An 18,092-nucleotide genomic window follows, 5' to 3' on the forward strand; every position below is an offset into this window, starting at 1 on the left:
AAGATGAGGAAAAATGGATGATTTACCAACTTGTAAACTAGTTCACAACGATATAGCTGAGTCTGCTACAATGCTGCGTTCTGTTTGCCTTAGAGTCAGAGCTCAGACAACAGTAAACTTCTGCATGGTGTGCACTAGTAGTGATTCTAGAAAACCGAGGAAATGTAAGCGGCTGTTCTGACTTTCCATGTTGGAAGTCCAACTTTAGGGAGCAATCCAGTTGAAAATTCCAACCCCATACTTCAGACTTCAGCTGTAAAGCATCATCAAGTCACTGGTGCACAATTTTGCATAATGTAAAGAAAATGTGTGGCAACAACCATTTGGAAGGTGACAGATGAAGATAAGCACGATGTTGGTAGACCTAAATGTAACACATACAGCGAAAGCTTCAACATAGGCAGCAAATGTACTGCCACGTCTTCGTTCCTCTCAGGTGTATTAACCCTTTAAAGCCGGTCGGAGCGGCGTAACTATTTTTAAATCCCGGTAGCACTGCAACCACGTGAGCTAGCGCAATAGTTTTTTTTGCATATGAAACCGGAGGAGTTGTACTTACATCTTATGCCATCAGCTTGTCCTCGGTCACGGTTTCCTTCCACATATAGCTTTGCAAAAACTGCATAAAAAGCGCTTGCAGCAACAAAAACATAATATTCCAGAAACACGCTTTGCCGATCCGATCAGCTGTTTGTAACACTTCCTACGTCCATCAGCGTGAACGATCACATGTCCGCCATGACCTGCCCGAAACCAGAAGTGACGTCATTTTGCGGAAATGTCGTTTTTTACCATCAGGGCCTCATGAGCCTATACTGGTGTTTTTAAAAGTTATCTTTGACTTTATGACTTTCTGTGTCGTTTCTGGGATGCTGAGGACTCATATTGCACTGCTGGAAATATTTTATTTTGATGCATATGCTGTTATTTTGCAAATTTGCACTGTAATATTTATTTTCGTTTTTCCTGCAGTATATAAAAATTGGTGTATTTCAAAAATAAAACTATGAAGACACTTAAAATTAATTTCCTTTGGTGGGAAACTAGTTTGTGCAACTTTTTTGTATTTACAGTTTTGAGGGATAAGCCTCTTAAATTTCTCTAACTAAAAATATATGTTAAAAAATCAAAAATGATTTTAAATTTCTTTGTAGTTTATTGCACTTTTTTGCAATTTATGTAATTACTATGCACTTAATGCATGCATATTATTAAAATCTGGGCTATAATGGTTGTATTGATGTATAGCAACTTGAAATGCTCCAAAAAATGGCTCCACAGCATGTAAAAATATACTATAAGCTCTGGCGGACTTGGTTCTATGGCAGGTCTTAAAGGGTTAAAAAAGGAGTGATGGTGGAATCTTCACGCAGTGGCATGTGTTAACTAAAAGGGACACATAGGAATCTGTTCCCCTGGGCCTAGTAAGACTCCAGTGAGTAGCACTGTCATGTTTGCCTATGCTCTTATATTATATATTGATGAAAACCCATGATAAAAAAAAATACTCAATTTAGAATCCAGAATCAATTCTCACCCCCACAATTGCACAGGAGATGGCGAAAGCTGCTCAGATTCTTATGACAGCATTTCATCCAAAGACACGTTTTCTCAAACAGTGGTCAATAGAGGCAGAGCATGCAGTGAAGCATGGAGAGCAAAACAGAGGCACTTTACCGCAATGACCACCTAGTCAGTAAATCATGTGTTGCTTTTCTGGGTAAATAGCATGTCTGTTATAATGTGTATTTTTCCTCCGCGTCATGGTGTGACTCCTGCGTGTGAAACAACAAGAATGAGAACTAGAATCGGCTCAATAGATAAAGGCTATACATGTTGAAAAAGCTTCGGACTTATCGGACCTAATGGCAACATATATGTGACAAACTGGAAGTAATTTCTCTATTCCCATCTGACAGAAAATTTGCAATTAAAAGTGTAGTTTGAAATTAATTTCCCCATTTATTTAAAGCACAAATGATTTTTGAGCAAACTTTTTGAACATCTGAAGTTCTTTCAACAAGTGGCTTGTTAGTTGCTTCCTGACACTCAGAAAAAAAAATCTGTGGAATTGGGTATAAAATTTGCCTGATATTAATTAATCACTGATTGTCCTTGTGTAAAATTATTAGCACTCTGCTATTTTGTTTGACATTATCCTGTTTTTCAAAGTCGTTTGTGGCATTCGGCTATAAAAACACTGTTTTCTGTGTTAGATTATTATAAGTTGACTTCTGAATCCAAATGAAAAATACTTTTTTCCACACCGTATTTAGAAGTGAAGTGTTCAACAGTCTGGGCTTCAAAAATAAAATTTTATATTCCAGTTTTTGAACTAAAAGTAAATGACTGGGTAAATAAAAAGTAAATGCATTGATGCCAAAATGACTATTGAACAATAGTGTCATACCTATTTGGCAAGCTTAGCCTATTAAATATAGACCTTACTACTGAAGCATCACACAAGCACATAACATAAATCCTTAACTGGGTGGGCATATTGTACTGTGGATTACGCTCTTTCAGTCAGTTAATATCACAAATCCTTGCACTTGTTATTGTAATGTTGCAACAGGGCCTTATCAGGAGAGTGCAGGGATCACCTCAGAGAAAACTCAATTTCCGGCTCATTTGTACAACAATCGTCATCATCTTTCTTATCAGAATAGCCTGACAGACATGCTATCACAATTCTCTAGATGAAAAACAACTTCAAAGTTCCCCAATGTTTAGTAAAAACTCCTGTCAATGACTTCTTAGTTCTGTTGCTTAAACCTTGCTATGACAGGTCAAATGCATCATGTCATATGCTTTTGTCATTGCACAATGCATACCATATAAATCAAGCTTTGTGATAATATTCGGAGTCAATGGAAATGTCGAGCATTGTAATGACTTCATGAAACTGCTACATGGAGACCGAAATCTCTGAGGAGTACAGAATATTGTAACATTTATCTGAGCGGTACTGGAGCATTCCCTACATACTTGAAGGTCCACATACTAGTGCAATTAGTAAATGGTCAACTGTAGGGCTATCTTGCAAACAAACACTGCCTCACCCCTAAAAATGATGTTGTGGTACATAAATACTATGAAGGCCTGCAGTCCTTAACATATATATATATGTAAATGAAACAGAGATCTGCAAAAGCAGTAAACTATATTTTCTATTAAAAATCATGTACATTTTTTGAGGAAAAAATATGTCATTATAACAATAATTGTGCAATATTATCTGCTCAGATATTAAATTATTGCAATTATGTTACAATTATTTTCATCTTAAGGAAAGAATGGTTCTTGCTGTGTTAGTATATATAATATAGTTGTTTTTTTTAAATGGAGCTTCCTTGTTCACCTCAGCTACTGGAACACTCCCAGCATTGAAAATGGTCTACTGCGACAGCCTGAATTTCTAGACTGGCAAAAAGCATTATTCTCATTCCTGGTCTCATTGTCAGCTCTCATTGAATTCTCCTGCCACAGACTGAAGCCTGATGCTAAGCAGGGCTGCTGGCCTCCCTGCATGCGTCTATCTCTGTCTACAGTCATACTCACTGGCCAAAGTGGTGATGTAAGAAATCAGAGGTGGAGGGAAAGGGAGATGGACAGAAAAAATAAAAAGAACAAAAAAAATGAAGAAAGAGAATAGTTGTTTTGCTCTTACAATGAACTACTCATCCACCATGAAGTGAGCACAGAAAAAACGAAAACTCTCTAGAGCTCATCACTCATCCTGTGCTGGTGGAGCTAGACAGGTCTGTTTCCTGTTCCTAATATTCTTCATGACAGACTGTCCATTTACACTGCTGGCCTCGCTGATCCTCCTCTATTACTTTCAGGTCCAGGGAAGGGTATACTTTCAGCAACAAGTAAGAAAATTGTTTCCATTTCTAGTCATGGTGGCTGTTAAGATGACTACTGGTCAAGTGTACTTGATATTGGTATCGGTGTGCATCACATGTTTAAATCAACAATGTGCATTTAGTGTTTACAATGCAGCAAACTATCTTTTTTTTTACAATTATCATAGCATAAAGTTGATGGCTAAGGTTGCAAATAATGAAAGCATTCCTGCTATGGTATTTAAAAAATACACTATTTATGTCTAGTTTAAAGCAACTTTCAGGACTCCCAAGGCTGTAATTATTTGTATAGCACTAGGGCTGCCACGATTAGTCGTCTAGTCACAATTACGTCGACTATTAAAATCATCGACGACTGATTTAATAGTCGACGCGTCGTTTGAAGCTTTGTAAGATCACAAAAGATGCAGGAATAAGTAGTAGGATTTAAGAGTGTAATAATGGACTGAAACAGAAGATGGCAGCACTGCATGTACAAGGATGCCAGCTGCCGTTAAACCCCGAAGAAGAAGAAGCTGTGTCCCAGAATTCATAGCGCAGCCCAGCTCAGTTTCCAACAATGGCGGCAGCTAGTTAGTTTTAATGTTACTCTTATTATTCTTTCTGGATCACAAAATAAACGTTTAACATATGTTCAGGCGAGAATGTAGCTGTGTAAACCTCAAATATCTGCTCAGTTTATCAAGACGCCACATACTTTCAAAAGCGCTCCGACGTTTTCGGAGACGTCTGTTACCCACTAGCTCGATAGCTAGCCGGGGGCTAGGCTCACTAGAGCCGTGAGAACACCGGACTCCCGGCAAATCGTTTTCAAACCCACCGCCGTCTTTCGCTGCTCAGGTTAAACATGATATATGAGTCACTCAGATAACTTAACAATGTTGTTGTTTGGCTTTTTTTAGTATTTTATTTGTTCCTGAGTAAATCGGTTTGGCTGAGATTAAAGTTATAGTTTTTACACAGCTGAATAAACGTCAAGCAGACAGCTGATCATCAGAAGTGTGAGATGCTCGAGAATTTACTCCGGTGTCCTGTTATATTTTAGATAGCAAGGAGTTTATTAAACTTCACCGAAACAATCTGCAAATTTCATTCAAATTTAATAAACTATCATCTTGTCTTTATTTTTAGTTAGCACAGACCTGAAACACTTAAAGCTGTAAGCTAATGATAGTTATATAAGAGCAGATGCTGCTGGTGCAATAAGCTGTACGTTTACGTTCAATGGATGATGATCTGATTAGTCAACTAATCGCAAAAATAATCGGTGACTAGTCGACTATCAAAATAATCGTTTGTGGCAGCCCTATATAGCACTAAAGAATATTTATTCTAGAGATGGACCGATCCGATATTACGTATCGGTCCGATACTGACCTAAATTACTGGATCGGATATCGGAGAAAAATAAAAAATGTAATCCGATCCATTAAATATCACGAAAGCACCTCACAAAACTTGCAACACGCCGTAACTCACCTCAGAACGTTAGCACGTCGGAGCAGTATGCATCACGTGATAGAGCGGCTGTGGCATGCGGGACCTGTCGGTGGTCTGGATAGCATGTGGAGCTTCGCTAGCAACCCGGCATTTCATCTCCGACAAAGTTATCCCCGAGAGAAGTAAAGCAAGTGTGTAAGTCCATCTCTGAATGTTTGTAAAGCATTCCTGCGTTAAGCTTACCAAACGATATATGGAGCGACTGCCTCTTCTTGCTGCTACTTCAATCATGAAACTGCTTAATGATCAGCTGATCGGCTTTTCTGTCGCGAGTCCGTCTCTCTGGTTTGTTTTTGGCCCACTTTGCACCAGAAAGAGGAAACCAGCGGATAAACAACAGCAGCACGTTTAAGCTTGATAAGCTGTTGTTAGAATGTATTTAATATTACTTTCTACTCGAGGATCTTTTTCTACAGCTGACGCTGGTAACTGTGCAGGGGCGGATCTAGCAAAGTTTAGCCAGGGGGGCCGATAGGGCATGAACAGGGAAAAGGGGGCACAAAGACATACTTTTCTTTCTTATTCTCATTTAAAATGTCTAGCTTTTAATAAATAATTATCCGAATCTTACACCCAAAGTTTTAATTTGATGTAAAATGAATAGAAGTCAATTACTGTATATAGTAACTATTAAGTCTAATATAGACCCTAGTAAGCTATAGTACTTTTTCCTTTGGGAAGGTACCATCTGTGCAGTCTGCAATTTTGTTGAAGAAAGATGTTGAATCTATTTAATATTTCTTGAAAAATAATTGATTTCTGTGCATTTTTTTTCACACTGCATCAAATTAAGGTTGATTACGTTGATTAAGCATCATGAGGTGGAGCGTGAGGGGTGGTTCCCTATTTTTTATTTATTTATTTTTGTTGTTGCTGGGAGTTGGAACCCTATTAGTTAGGTTGCTTAATATTTACGCTAAGTACTCTTTAAAATACCAGAATAGGGAGGATGGTGTAGGTTTAAGTTTATTAGATTGATCAGTACTGCTGAACTATGAAATTTTTTTTTTTGCATATAGGTATAACAGAATAGCTTTAGTGTAGTTGTTGTTTTAAACTTGAGTATGAACTTATACAAAATGCAGCAAGATATTAAAAAAAAAACAGTTTTGTTGATTAAAAAACACTATATCGGATTCATATCGGTATCGGCAGATATCCAAATTTATGATATCGGTATCGGTCATAAAAAAGTGGTATCGTGCCATCTCTAATTTATTCAATAATAAAATCACCTCTTTTTAAATAGTTCTTAAACAACATTTCTTCAAGTCATATTTCAAAATGAAAAAAGGTTGTCGATTAGCTAATGTGTGTTTTGGTTCTAAATAGGTTTTCAGCATTTAAGTCTGATGGGAGATTTACTAAGAAGCAAACGAAAAATGTGACTCGAGTAAGTCATCTTGGTGTGCACAATGTTTCTACCAGCTCTGCGTGTCAGGAGTAGGCCACTTCCTCTCCTTTTTTCCTTGTAGACAGCATCAGTGAGCTGAAATCTTCAGTGTTTCTATAGATGTTCAAAGGGGTTTAAAACCACCCTTTGATTAGGATTTATAAGTACAAAGACAAAGCCAGTCTACTGTTGTCTCAGGTGTGCACTCTAGGTCAATGTACCACTGGTAGGTGAATCTCCATCAAGGACCGAGGTTATGTTCCTTAGAGATCAGGTGCTTCTACCTTCAAAGTTTCCAAAGTCATGACCAGCTTCTCTACAGCCGGAGGCATCCCAAAGGAATTCAGCTCTTGTGGACAGTTTACCAAAGCTTGTAAATTAAAATGATATTCTTTGTAAAACAACTGTATAAATCACATTAATTACATGTTAAAATAGATATTAAAAAGTTTCTTCAGATTTGCCACTTTATAAATTACAACAGCGAGCCCCATACTACACCCTATTAACTCCCATGATTAAAAGGCAAATGGAAATCCCATTGAGAATATTAATATGCACCTAAGTCAGATTGTCATTCAATTACTTTTAAGCAAGAATGAAAAGTGTGCCTACAAATCTACAAAGGAAGATTTAACTGTCTGTGAAATAGATTACTGTTGTTGTTTTTCACTGCTTGGGGTGGCTCAAGACTCATCCAACCTAGTATTACCTGGAGACCTTTAGTAGTTTCTAACATTTTCAGAGGTTATGTACTTATTAGCATGTGAATCTGCCATGTCCATAAAAATACTGATAACGATCTTATATAACACTGAGGTGTTGTATGAGAGCAATAATAAGCACAAATCTGCACCTTTATAGTCTAAATAAAGAACAAAAAGTGCCTAAAATACAAGTGAAAATTTGCCAAATGACCCATTTCATTTTAGTTCCATTTGATGAATATTATTAGAATATAATTATATTGTGCTAATCAAATTAATATTGCCCTGAAATCCTATCTGAGTGTGAGTATAACACAGTCTTTCCTTATCCAATGCAAATGCACCACACAAAACAGAAAAAAAGTAGAACTGATGATAAAACTGGGGAATGCCTCTTTGGTGCTGAATAAGGTACCCACAAGGGAAACAGACCTGATAACAAATGAAGCTCTAAAACCAGGTAAATAGGTCTATGTTTCTTACACAGGAGTACTATCGCTTTAACAGCAAGTGATCTGTCTGTCTGTCTGTCTGTCTGTCTGCATGAGTCAACTTGGGTTTCTAATAACGAAAAGCAAGTCTCTTGGCCAAAAAGAGAAATAAATAAGCTTTTTGTCTATTGCAGCAGTACTTATTTGATTTGAATAATGTCTATTCTTCACATTCCCCAAGTTTCTGCAGCTGACTTCAGTAAGATACCCTCCCATCCCTGGACTGGCAAGGGGGGAATATCTTCTCAACCCAATGATTCTATGCAACTGCACAAAAACTAAAAGACAAATGATCCTTTCTGTGTCCCACCATATCGAGAAAGGCATTTTGTCTACGTAATACAGAGCCAAGTACTGCTCTGAGTTTAAATGGGAAATGGGCACTGCTTTATTATGCTGCAGTGCCTTGAAATGAATGTGGATAATAGATATATTCACAGCGGTATTAATATCCTCAGAGTTCATCTTTTTTTTTTCTCCCCTCATTCTCCATTTTCCCTCTCACAGGCTCCAAAGTACTTTGCCCTTGGCTATGCCTTATACTAAATAGATTTATGAGAACATTTGTGTCATATTTCCTCTTTTCCCGGATTGTCAAGACAGATTGTCAGTGCACCACTGATTGAGTGGAATCACCACAGACTTAGTTCCCATTGTCAGGCCCCACATATTCATCTCTGGGGGAATTTAACAAGGCAAATTGGCCAATGACACTTCTCTCCAGCCATTGCCACTCCTGTTAAGATGGGGTCAGGGGTATGAAAATAATAGACTCTATCGCTACATTTCAAATGATTAGAGTTTCAACACTCAATAATATATTTATAAATGAAAGGATATACAGTTTATACACAGAACGACTATCTAGCCTCAGTATTGCCCACAGTGCATCATCCTAGAAAAAGATTTGCCTAGAATGCTGCTTTATGTCGAAGAACAAGCCAGGACTCCACTGTGTGTGCTGGGCAGCTGAATTATTAATAAAGCTGCTGAAATTTTGAGCATTTACATTGTTTGAGTAAAAAACCTTGCAGCCACAACATACACTTTCCACAGCTCATACAGCTAACTACTGTAGGATTATTATCAAAGGGGCAACCTAAAACAAACTATTAACCAAATGCACAAAAATATAACTGTTAAATGAAAGTAAATGTAGTACAGTTAAAGTAAAGGTTTACCAAAATCAGCAGCCAAGTCACTTTATTTGATGTTTTTTGTAATGCACATTAATGGTTTGCCTATCCTGTTCCACAGTCTACTGCAATACTGCAACAGTTCCCATTAATTACTTAGTTTGAGCATTCAATTAATCAGTCCGTATGATGGCGTGCTGAATTATTAATGCCTGCAGGAAATACTACCAAACGTTGTGCAAAAATGGCAGCATCATTAGTTTGCCATCCTATTTGACTAGAATAATATTGAAAGAATAGTCTGAAAATAAAATCATACAAATCTATTTGAATTAGTCTCACTCTTGTGTACTGTACATTGTTTGTGTCAGTCTGTGCAAATCTAAACAAACAAGTTAATTATAGTCATGTTATAACAGATTATGAATCAACAATATGAAGTCGTCTGGACATGTAATTTCTCAAAAAGTAGAACTTTCTTGGCTGTTTTCAAATGAATCACAGTGGCTTTATCAATATTCTGCCAAAGGCTGGTGCTTTGTCCCGTACTGAAATCTTTTTAGTCAAAATACATTTAAAATGTTTGATTCTGAAAGAATTATCAAAAATAATTATGGTGACCACGGAGGAGAAAATGTAGTATTGCACTATTAAATGTTGTGCACGCCATTACGATTGTGCTTATATTTTGTTTGTTTTAAGCGCTTCCTCTCACAGCAAGAATATAATGGATTGTGCAGTAGAAGTGAAAAGTAGAAGTGTGGTGAGACTTATTTAAATGAAAAATATGTAACAGTATTCCCCTGTGTTATTCCCACTAACAGGGTCCGCATATATGAAAGTAATGAACTGAACAGTTAATTTCACACAAAGTGCAGAAGGTATATACAAAGTGTTTCGTGCATGTTTACATCTGAGACTATGTAAGGGCTCTCTGGGAATCATATTATCAGTGCACAAAAACATTTCAGTATAACTCTGATTGCATGTTTTAGGCTGTTGTCATGCTGCAGAATGAATTTGTGCCTGGCCGGATGTGTCCTTGATGGTACTGTGTGATGGATAAGAATTTGCCTGTGAGCTTAGGATTTACAAGACCAGTAAAAGTTCTATCGTGCAAAGAATCTCACAGTTGCCTGCAGACATGCTTTATTTTGGAGCCCTCAAGTCCTTCAGCAGACAAACTGCCAAATATTTTGCATTTTGGCTCATCATTCCAGAACATTTTTAGGGAGGGCATTTTTTCTGTATCGTAGTTCTTGCATTTTCAAAAATAGGTGCAACAGTAACTGAGGAATTGCTCTTCTGGCCACAAATCCTCCCTAAAGGGTCCTTTTGAGCAGACTTCTCTGAACTGTAGGCAAGTATACCAGGGTCTCACTGATTTCTGCCAATTCTGAGCTGATGGAGCTGCTGGGTCTCTTCCATTTTTGAAGGGAAGTCAGCTTGACTTTTGTCTGCTGCACTCAAGTTTCAGTGGCAAACCACTGCGTTTCCAGTCCTTACCCTAGCCTGTTTTTTGTGCCTCTGCAGAGCAGCTTAGATAGCCCATTTGGAAACACTTGTTTGCTACAAGACATCTGCCAGAAAGAGTTTGCTGATGACCACCATGTGGCTTGTGTTATGCTCACTCTTGCCATGGTCTAAAGGTGTCTCTTTCCACCATGACAATCTCATATTTGAGTATAACCCATTTAAAAATTGCACCGTTCATTAGCACTTGCCTGCTGTAACTGCTTAATTATCTCCTGTGACGTCCCCAGCCCGTCTCGTCTCTCTCTGTGTCTAGTCAGTCTGAGTGCGCTTGTCACTTCCTGTTTTATTTTGACAGACTCTCGTCTCATGTGCATTGTGTTCAGTTTCGCTTCCCTCTTGTTACTGATTTATTCCTCCTGTTGTCCCAGCTGCCTCCACTTCCCTGATTACCCTATTGTGTGTATATTGTCCCAGTCTCCCCTTGCCTTTGGCCAGATTGTCAGTTCTACCTCCATCGTTCTCGTCCATGTTCCATGTTCTTTGTGTTTAGTTTTGCCCAGTTTGTTGTTAGTGAAAGTCTGAGTCTCATGTTGCCTTTTTTATTTCGTTTGATTTTGTGCAGCCTTACTAAACGGCTTGCTTTCATTAAGTTTATTCTCCTAGCATCTGCATTTGGGTCCTCGTTAAAACGTGTGACACATTGTCTAAGTAGAAGTGCTGCTCCACATTCCTAATGAAAAATATAGTTAATACTGATAATTTTGCTACCATTTTGTTGTGAAGTATCCTTTTGCTGAGCAGAGAACAGTTAATTTTGAAATTACAGAAGCAAATAATTTAGCCAGTGTCATCGTTTTTTTTTTGTTATTGTTAATGTTGAAGTGCCTGATTGTCATTTGGATAGCAGAATAAAGTAAAATGTAAAGTGTGGTACTTATTTTACTAAAAGTTCACATGTTTCATAGTAACATTTCTTTAAAACTATATGTCCACAGTGAACTGCTTAAGGTGGAAAAAGGAGGAGCCTTTCCCTCATTAAGATCTGGAACATTTGCAACTTGCTGCCTCCTTAAATAATCGTGGATTTTAATTAAAATTGACCTTTACAGAGGTAAGCTTTGAAAATAGCTGAATCCTATGAGGAATGAAGGGTCTCCATTGAGAACATTCACATGTGATGGACTTAGTTATTGTTACCCTCTAATCTCCATTATGGTACACACATTCCTCCTAACAAGACAGCCTATAAGGTATAAAAAAGTTGAACTGCCTTTTTGGGTAACCCAAACTTTTAAAAACAAACAGACTGGACTACGACTGGCAGCGAAACGAATCGAATAAGCTGCACAGTCTGACACGATAACTCAGTGGTGTTGCGGTACTGTAATTTTTTAAAAAACCCTTTAGACTAGAGAACACTAAAGTAGCTAATCAAGGAAACAAAAACAAACTACGATTTCCTACTGACATTAGACAGGATTGACTGCCCTTACGAATGAGGCTTATTAACTGTACTTTTAAACCAGTGTATTCATTATACGTTCATGTCACACATCACTCCCTACGTCACTTTAAATCAGCCGCTCTCTAAAAGCCTCTAACAATTTACAATCAGAAATCATATGCTTGTACACCTGAGATTTACTGTAAGAAATAATAAATATATATATTTAGGAGAGGATGAAGGTCATCTGTGCAGCTCCATATTACTCTATATGAAATTACTTTATTTTGTTGGTCTGTTGTTTTAGGGTAAATGCTAATTATATTGTATAGACTTAATATGACAATTCTAACAAAGCCAAAAGGTTTCCAAAGAAACAATAACATTATTTTTTTTCCATGGATGTTTATATCAATAAATCATTAAACAGTATGCGGTTCAAGTAATGTAACATGAAAAAGAGCTTTCAATAAATGTGAAAGTAGTTCTGATTTTATATTAAACTGTTAGATTGTACAATGTGCATTCAGATGAAATTAAGATGAATAAACCATTTTAATACATTTTCTATAGTCAGTTTGCCTAAAATGAGACCAAAACCTTGTAAAAGATCAGGAAATAGCGTCAAGCAATTAACCTTCAGGGACCTAATATGTCCCTGAGGAACATTATTAACTGTGCTCTTGTTACCATAACGGTTTAAACATTTGTGAACTTCCTCTGAAAGTAGGCAACAACAATACATTAAAATCAAACTAGTGGGTGTAAAAACTGTTAATGTCATCCAAGCCAAAAGTGCAGGTACTGTCAGCTTTAGAGCTTTTTAACCGATCAAAAGAAGAGATGTTTCAATTTTTGTGGTTTCTGAGCTTGTTATAAATTCTATAACATATATCAAATAATGCACATGTACGAATAAAAAAAACAAAGATACCATTTTGACTACGATGACCTGTAGGTACATTAGCATATTTTGTGTAAAAATGTGAACGGGAGACCGCCTGCTTGAAAATCCAGTGTAATGTACTATACGGGATGATTGATGAATGGACAGTATGTGGTGTAAGTGAGATGCCGAGTAAACCGCTTTTTGCATCCCTACTTCTTAAATAGATCCTGAAGTTTGTTTTTTTCCCAAGAGGCATTTATTTACTGGTCTCACACAACTAATTGGTTTCTCCTTGAATAATTCATTTCCATGAAATGACAAAATTGATACAATTCAAAATGTGTGCACATGGACATCTTAATATATGCAGCGGTTGAAGACTATTCAGCCCACTTACACAATGGCTGGCAGTCCCAGTCAAGTACATAATTAGTTGAATTAGATTAAATAACCAATTACGAGACTAACAAAGTAAATAAGCCTGCAGGGATTCCACCAATTGCTTGAGAATAGAATTAAAGTGGAATTAGTTTATTGACAGGCTGAATGACAGTGTGGTCAGACAAACAACTCTATTCCTGTCACAGAGACAGAGTACCGGCTGACGTCCAAGGATGACATGTATAACTGTCCATACAGTACTTTAATTATAGTACTTTAATTACATCATTTTAACTCAGTATGAGCTACCATAATGCTCACAAAAGTAAGAGACTATAAGAACATACACCATCGGGGATATTTTAAACTGGTTAAACTATAAAATACGTTGATATCTAGATGGTTGCAAATTCCACTCCAGTTTAAGATGTGCTGTGGTAATAGCACAGTAAAGATGTCTATAGTGGTATTAGCAAACTGGTCTGTGACTGGGAAAGTCTTGAGACATACTACACAGGCAGACAGACGTACCTTTGCTAGCGTTCTCCACATGCTCCAGTTCATCTGGAAACCTCAAAATTTCAGAGTAGCTCTCTTCACACTTCTCAGCCAGGAAATGAAGAAGTGTTGTATTCTGACTGACAGATTTAGTGTCTCGGAGCTGAAAAAGATGGAAAAAAAGATTCACAGATGTTTAGAGTCATTTACTTGAGGAAAACAATGTCCCTTCATTTTCTCAGTGAAGGTACATGTTGTCAAACCAAAGGGTTTTTTTTTAAATCCTCAATACCAGGCGCTCTTTTCACTTAAAATCAGTGACTGTTATAAGTTTTTAAGCATGGTCTTTTCCCTCATTCAGCTCTGGAACATCTGCGGCTTGATATGCCTGCTTCCTTAAATAATCATGTGAATTTTAATTAAAATTGAGTCGATGTAGGCAAGCTTTGAAAAGAGGAAAGTGTTTTTCATCACAACATTTTGGCAAAAACAAAGATTTATATCACTGAAGACTATGATAGGAATGGCCCTTTTACTTAAAAGCAGTTTTTATGTGTTCCTGTTAATATACACGAAGCATTGGCTGTCATTTTGGACCAACTGCATGGTAATAATAATGCAACTAGTAAGATGTGCTTTAGAGAAAGAGAGTGGAAGTGTGGCTAAATTAGATATAATATTATTTGCTAAAACAATATATTTCCTGGGATCAATGTGTTGTATCTCTACATTATATTTTATTGTCCATAGCCACACTGACAATGTTAAACATAATTGTTTACTCAGAAACACAAGAGGGATTTCTCTGGGGGCTGTTGCTGTACATTCAACAAAATTAGTTCCTAACAAGCCAAATGCCCAAATTTTGGAGAACTCCAACTCACACTGATTACAATACATAGGGAGAAGGTAAAATAAATGAGACCCCCCGAAAATGTGCAACCAATTACTGAAGACTAAACCGAAACAGATAATAATACACATATGCATGTACAGTATATACACAAATAATAACCCCACTCCCCTGAGAATAAATCGCTGGAGCAGGAAAGTTTGAACAAAAGTAATGTACTGCATTTGCCACGTGTGTGTGAGTCTGTTCATAAGCTGAAGCTTGGATTCTTCACATCAGTGCATAGAGAACTTGTTCCATATTCATTGCCCACTGTGATTGCTATGCTGTTTGAATGGCATGCTGGGAAAGCTAATTAGCACAGCCCACCTCAGTGTACTCATACTGATAATATCCATCCTGTAAACAGCCTGCAGCTGGACATGCCCACACATGTACGCATGGAAACATGTGTGCTCATGCGCACACATGTAGGGAAAAGAACAGGCAAAGAGACGCTGTCACACATCAGCTCAAAAACACACACACTGTTGTCATTAGAAGAGGATCAATCATCGTTTCGCTAATCACAACTGAATTTCATGGAAATTTAATTGGTTTATTGTCATATTGCCAAACTGTTATTACTGCGCAGAGAAGAGAAACTTCCAAGATTAGTAATATGTAATATGAGACAATTAAAATATAATAATAATAATAATAACAACAAAAAATGATCCTTATCTGGGGTAATCACAGACCTATAAAATTGCATTGTATTGTTTTTCTTTATTGTATCAGTTTCAACAAGACTGAGGGACACATTCTGTTTATTCTATTTCAGATATCAGACATTATCATCACTAAAAAGTAACATGATCTGGTCAACGCTGACTGTAGCTGGTAATAGATGTCATTTCTAAAAATAATAATAATAATTTAGAAGGTTTCCTTAGGAGTTTGGTCAAACGCAGCCAGGAGGTAAACCATGCTGAAATGTGAATGTGTGCCTCACTGTTTATATTTGTGATTATAACACGTCTCTAACACAGTGATAACATGAAAATCCCTTCTGGTGGTAACACTTGTGACTCTGTAACATTACAACTGGTGAACACATAAATGTCTATCAGCGTGTTCTGTTTGCTTTGTAGGCACTGCGGTTTCTCAGCCGTCTACGCCTGTGAATTTGACTTTTTGTTCATTCGATGTAACAGAGTCAGTAATGGGAACAAAGAGTACATCTTCAGCTATTCTTTATTATTCTGTTTATTCAATTATCCACCCACACGCATCTAGATCAAAAGTATGTGACTCAATAAAACAGCAGTCTACGTTTATATTTTTGACGGCAGATTATATATGAGTCACAAGTCACCGCCTCAATATCTCTGCAACAGGTTGTTCTGTCATTCTATCGTTCACTTATCGATCTAAAGTATTTGGACACTAACTGTTTTATCACACATCTCCTTGTTTTGCTTTTCCCACAGGGTAGAGGTTGTCACCGAGACAGGAGACTGCCTGTCATCTGAAGAGCATGCAAAGCATCTCTCATTATCCGCCACGTTATATTCACAACTTCATATTTATTATACACAAATAACACTCATATGCATCTTTTCAAAATAAGAGTATTGAGTGTTTTACTGAGCCCATAATTTTCTAGCAGTAGTAAACGTGTAGAGGATATAAATGTTGTCTTTAAAAATATTTTAGGGTTTAAATTATTTAACAGAAGACAAACAGCGTGCAGATCATTTTAATTTTTCTCAAATGGGTTTGTTCTTTCTTGTCTGGCATCTAAATATTCCTTCCTGTGCACACAGTTGCTTTCTTTGCAGCGCTACTACAGACTTTTGTGGTATCAATTTTGTTTCTGTGTTTTTACTGCCATTAACTGGCCAGCATGTTTGGTTTTGGCCATGGCCTTCATCTTTCTCTTTTACTTATATCTGACCCTCTCGTATGTGGAGCACTTTGGTATACCACTGGTTTTTAAATGTGCTCTATAAATAAAGTTTGTTGTGGTTGTCTGTAAGGTGTTAAATTGATAGTTCTGTATATTTTTAGATGTATGCATCTAAAAATATGTGCAGCTCCTGATGCACTTCAACCATTCCAACTGTAAAAAGAGCAACTATGCCTTGGATTTATGTTTTGAGCCCACTCAAAGCACTTTCTACTATAAGTCTCATTCATTCACACACACACAAATATATTCATGCAACGTTTTATCCATGGCTAAGTACTTTTTTCAACATTCACACTATGATAGATGCATGAGTGGCAGCATATCGGTATCTTGCATATGGATACTTTGATGACCAATGTATCAACCCACCAACCTTTTAGCTGTTAGACAACCCTCTCTGCCACCTCAGCTACAACGTACACCCTATATTTATCTTGAACAAATCTAGGACACATTGGGATGATGCGCACATTTGTTATTAAGAATAAGGGAATTATAAGGAAAGAGAGATCTCCATATTATACATACAGGAGCTGCTTAGCCTTGGAAACCCATGGCACGAGTCTCCTGGTGCACAGTTTTCATGCTGATGTTAACGCCAGAGGACGTTTGAACTCCGCAGTTATTGAGGAGCAGTGCGCTGACTACTTTAACGCACTATGCGCCTCAGCCCTCTTGTGCACTTCATGGCTGAGTGCTTGTGGTCCCTAAATGCTTCCACTTTGCAATAACACCACTCACACGTCATTATGGAATGATAGGAGGGAAGAAATTTCATAAATGGTCATGCTATTACAGTGCCACACTCAAATTCAGTGAACCTTTCAGAAGGACCCCTTTCTTCACAAACATTTATAAGGGCAGAGCACAGCTACGTGCTCGAGTTCACACACCTGTAACAACGGGGCTGATGAATCTGGAAGCACGATTAGCATTGTAAGGTGAATTTTCTCTGACATAATAAGACTGAATCCCAAAACAAGCAAAACCCTAGATAGCCCAACGTAGCTGCTTTACTGAAATGAAAAAGAAATCCAAATAAATTGTACTACTTCAATGATAATTGTAGAGTTAAATGAAAAAACAAAACAAAAAAAGAAAGACAAAACAAAGCACTACAGCGCCATGTTAAGTACTTGGTAATGGTTTACTATTAAAAAACAAACAAACAAAGAAAACCCTCCAAGATGAGTCATGTATGGTTGCAAGTATACTGTATTTTAAAGAGAGAACGCTACAAGACAGAAGGAGTCGTTGGTAGTAGTAACACATCCGGCTGAGGGCCTCTATAAGGGCAGAAGGACTTTGTATAAAGCCCAAGGTACTTTCACATTATTTTACATCAGGATTTTGAGTCAATGCAGCTTTGAGGTATCGTGAGAACTGTGTCAGGGGCTGTGCGGTGCCTGGGCACATGTCAAAGTTCAGAGCCATTTTAATCTCAGTCCATGCCTTGCACTGGATATTTGAAAGTCAGTACTAAAAGTGACTTTTACTGTCA

The 18,092-nt window shown here is 37.4% G+C and overlaps 1 protein-coding gene across 9 annotated transcripts in view; it reads right to left on the reverse strand.

Annotated features, from left to right (window-relative positions):
- The window catches only part of diaph2 (diaphanous-related formin 2), a 365,791-nt gene that overhangs the window by 115,375 nt on the left and 232,324 nt on the right, over positions 1–18,092 (reverse strand). For all 9 annotated transcript variants that reach the window (XM_076875695.1, XM_076875708.1, XM_076875689.1 and 6 more), the window contains one exon: positions 13,818–13,947. In XM_076875695.1, the coding sequence (XP_076731810.1) occupies positions 13,818–13,947 (130 nt within the window). The remainder of the gene's footprint in view (positions 1–13,817; positions 13,948–18,092) is intronic.

This window comes from Maylandia zebra, linkage group LG2, assembly GCF_041146795.1.
Source record: "Maylandia zebra isolate NMK-2024a linkage group LG2, Mzebra_GT3a, whole genome shotgun sequence".
In the NCBI taxonomy this organism is placed as follows: Eukaryota; Metazoa; Chordata; class Actinopteri; order Cichliformes; family Cichlidae; genus Maylandia; species Maylandia zebra.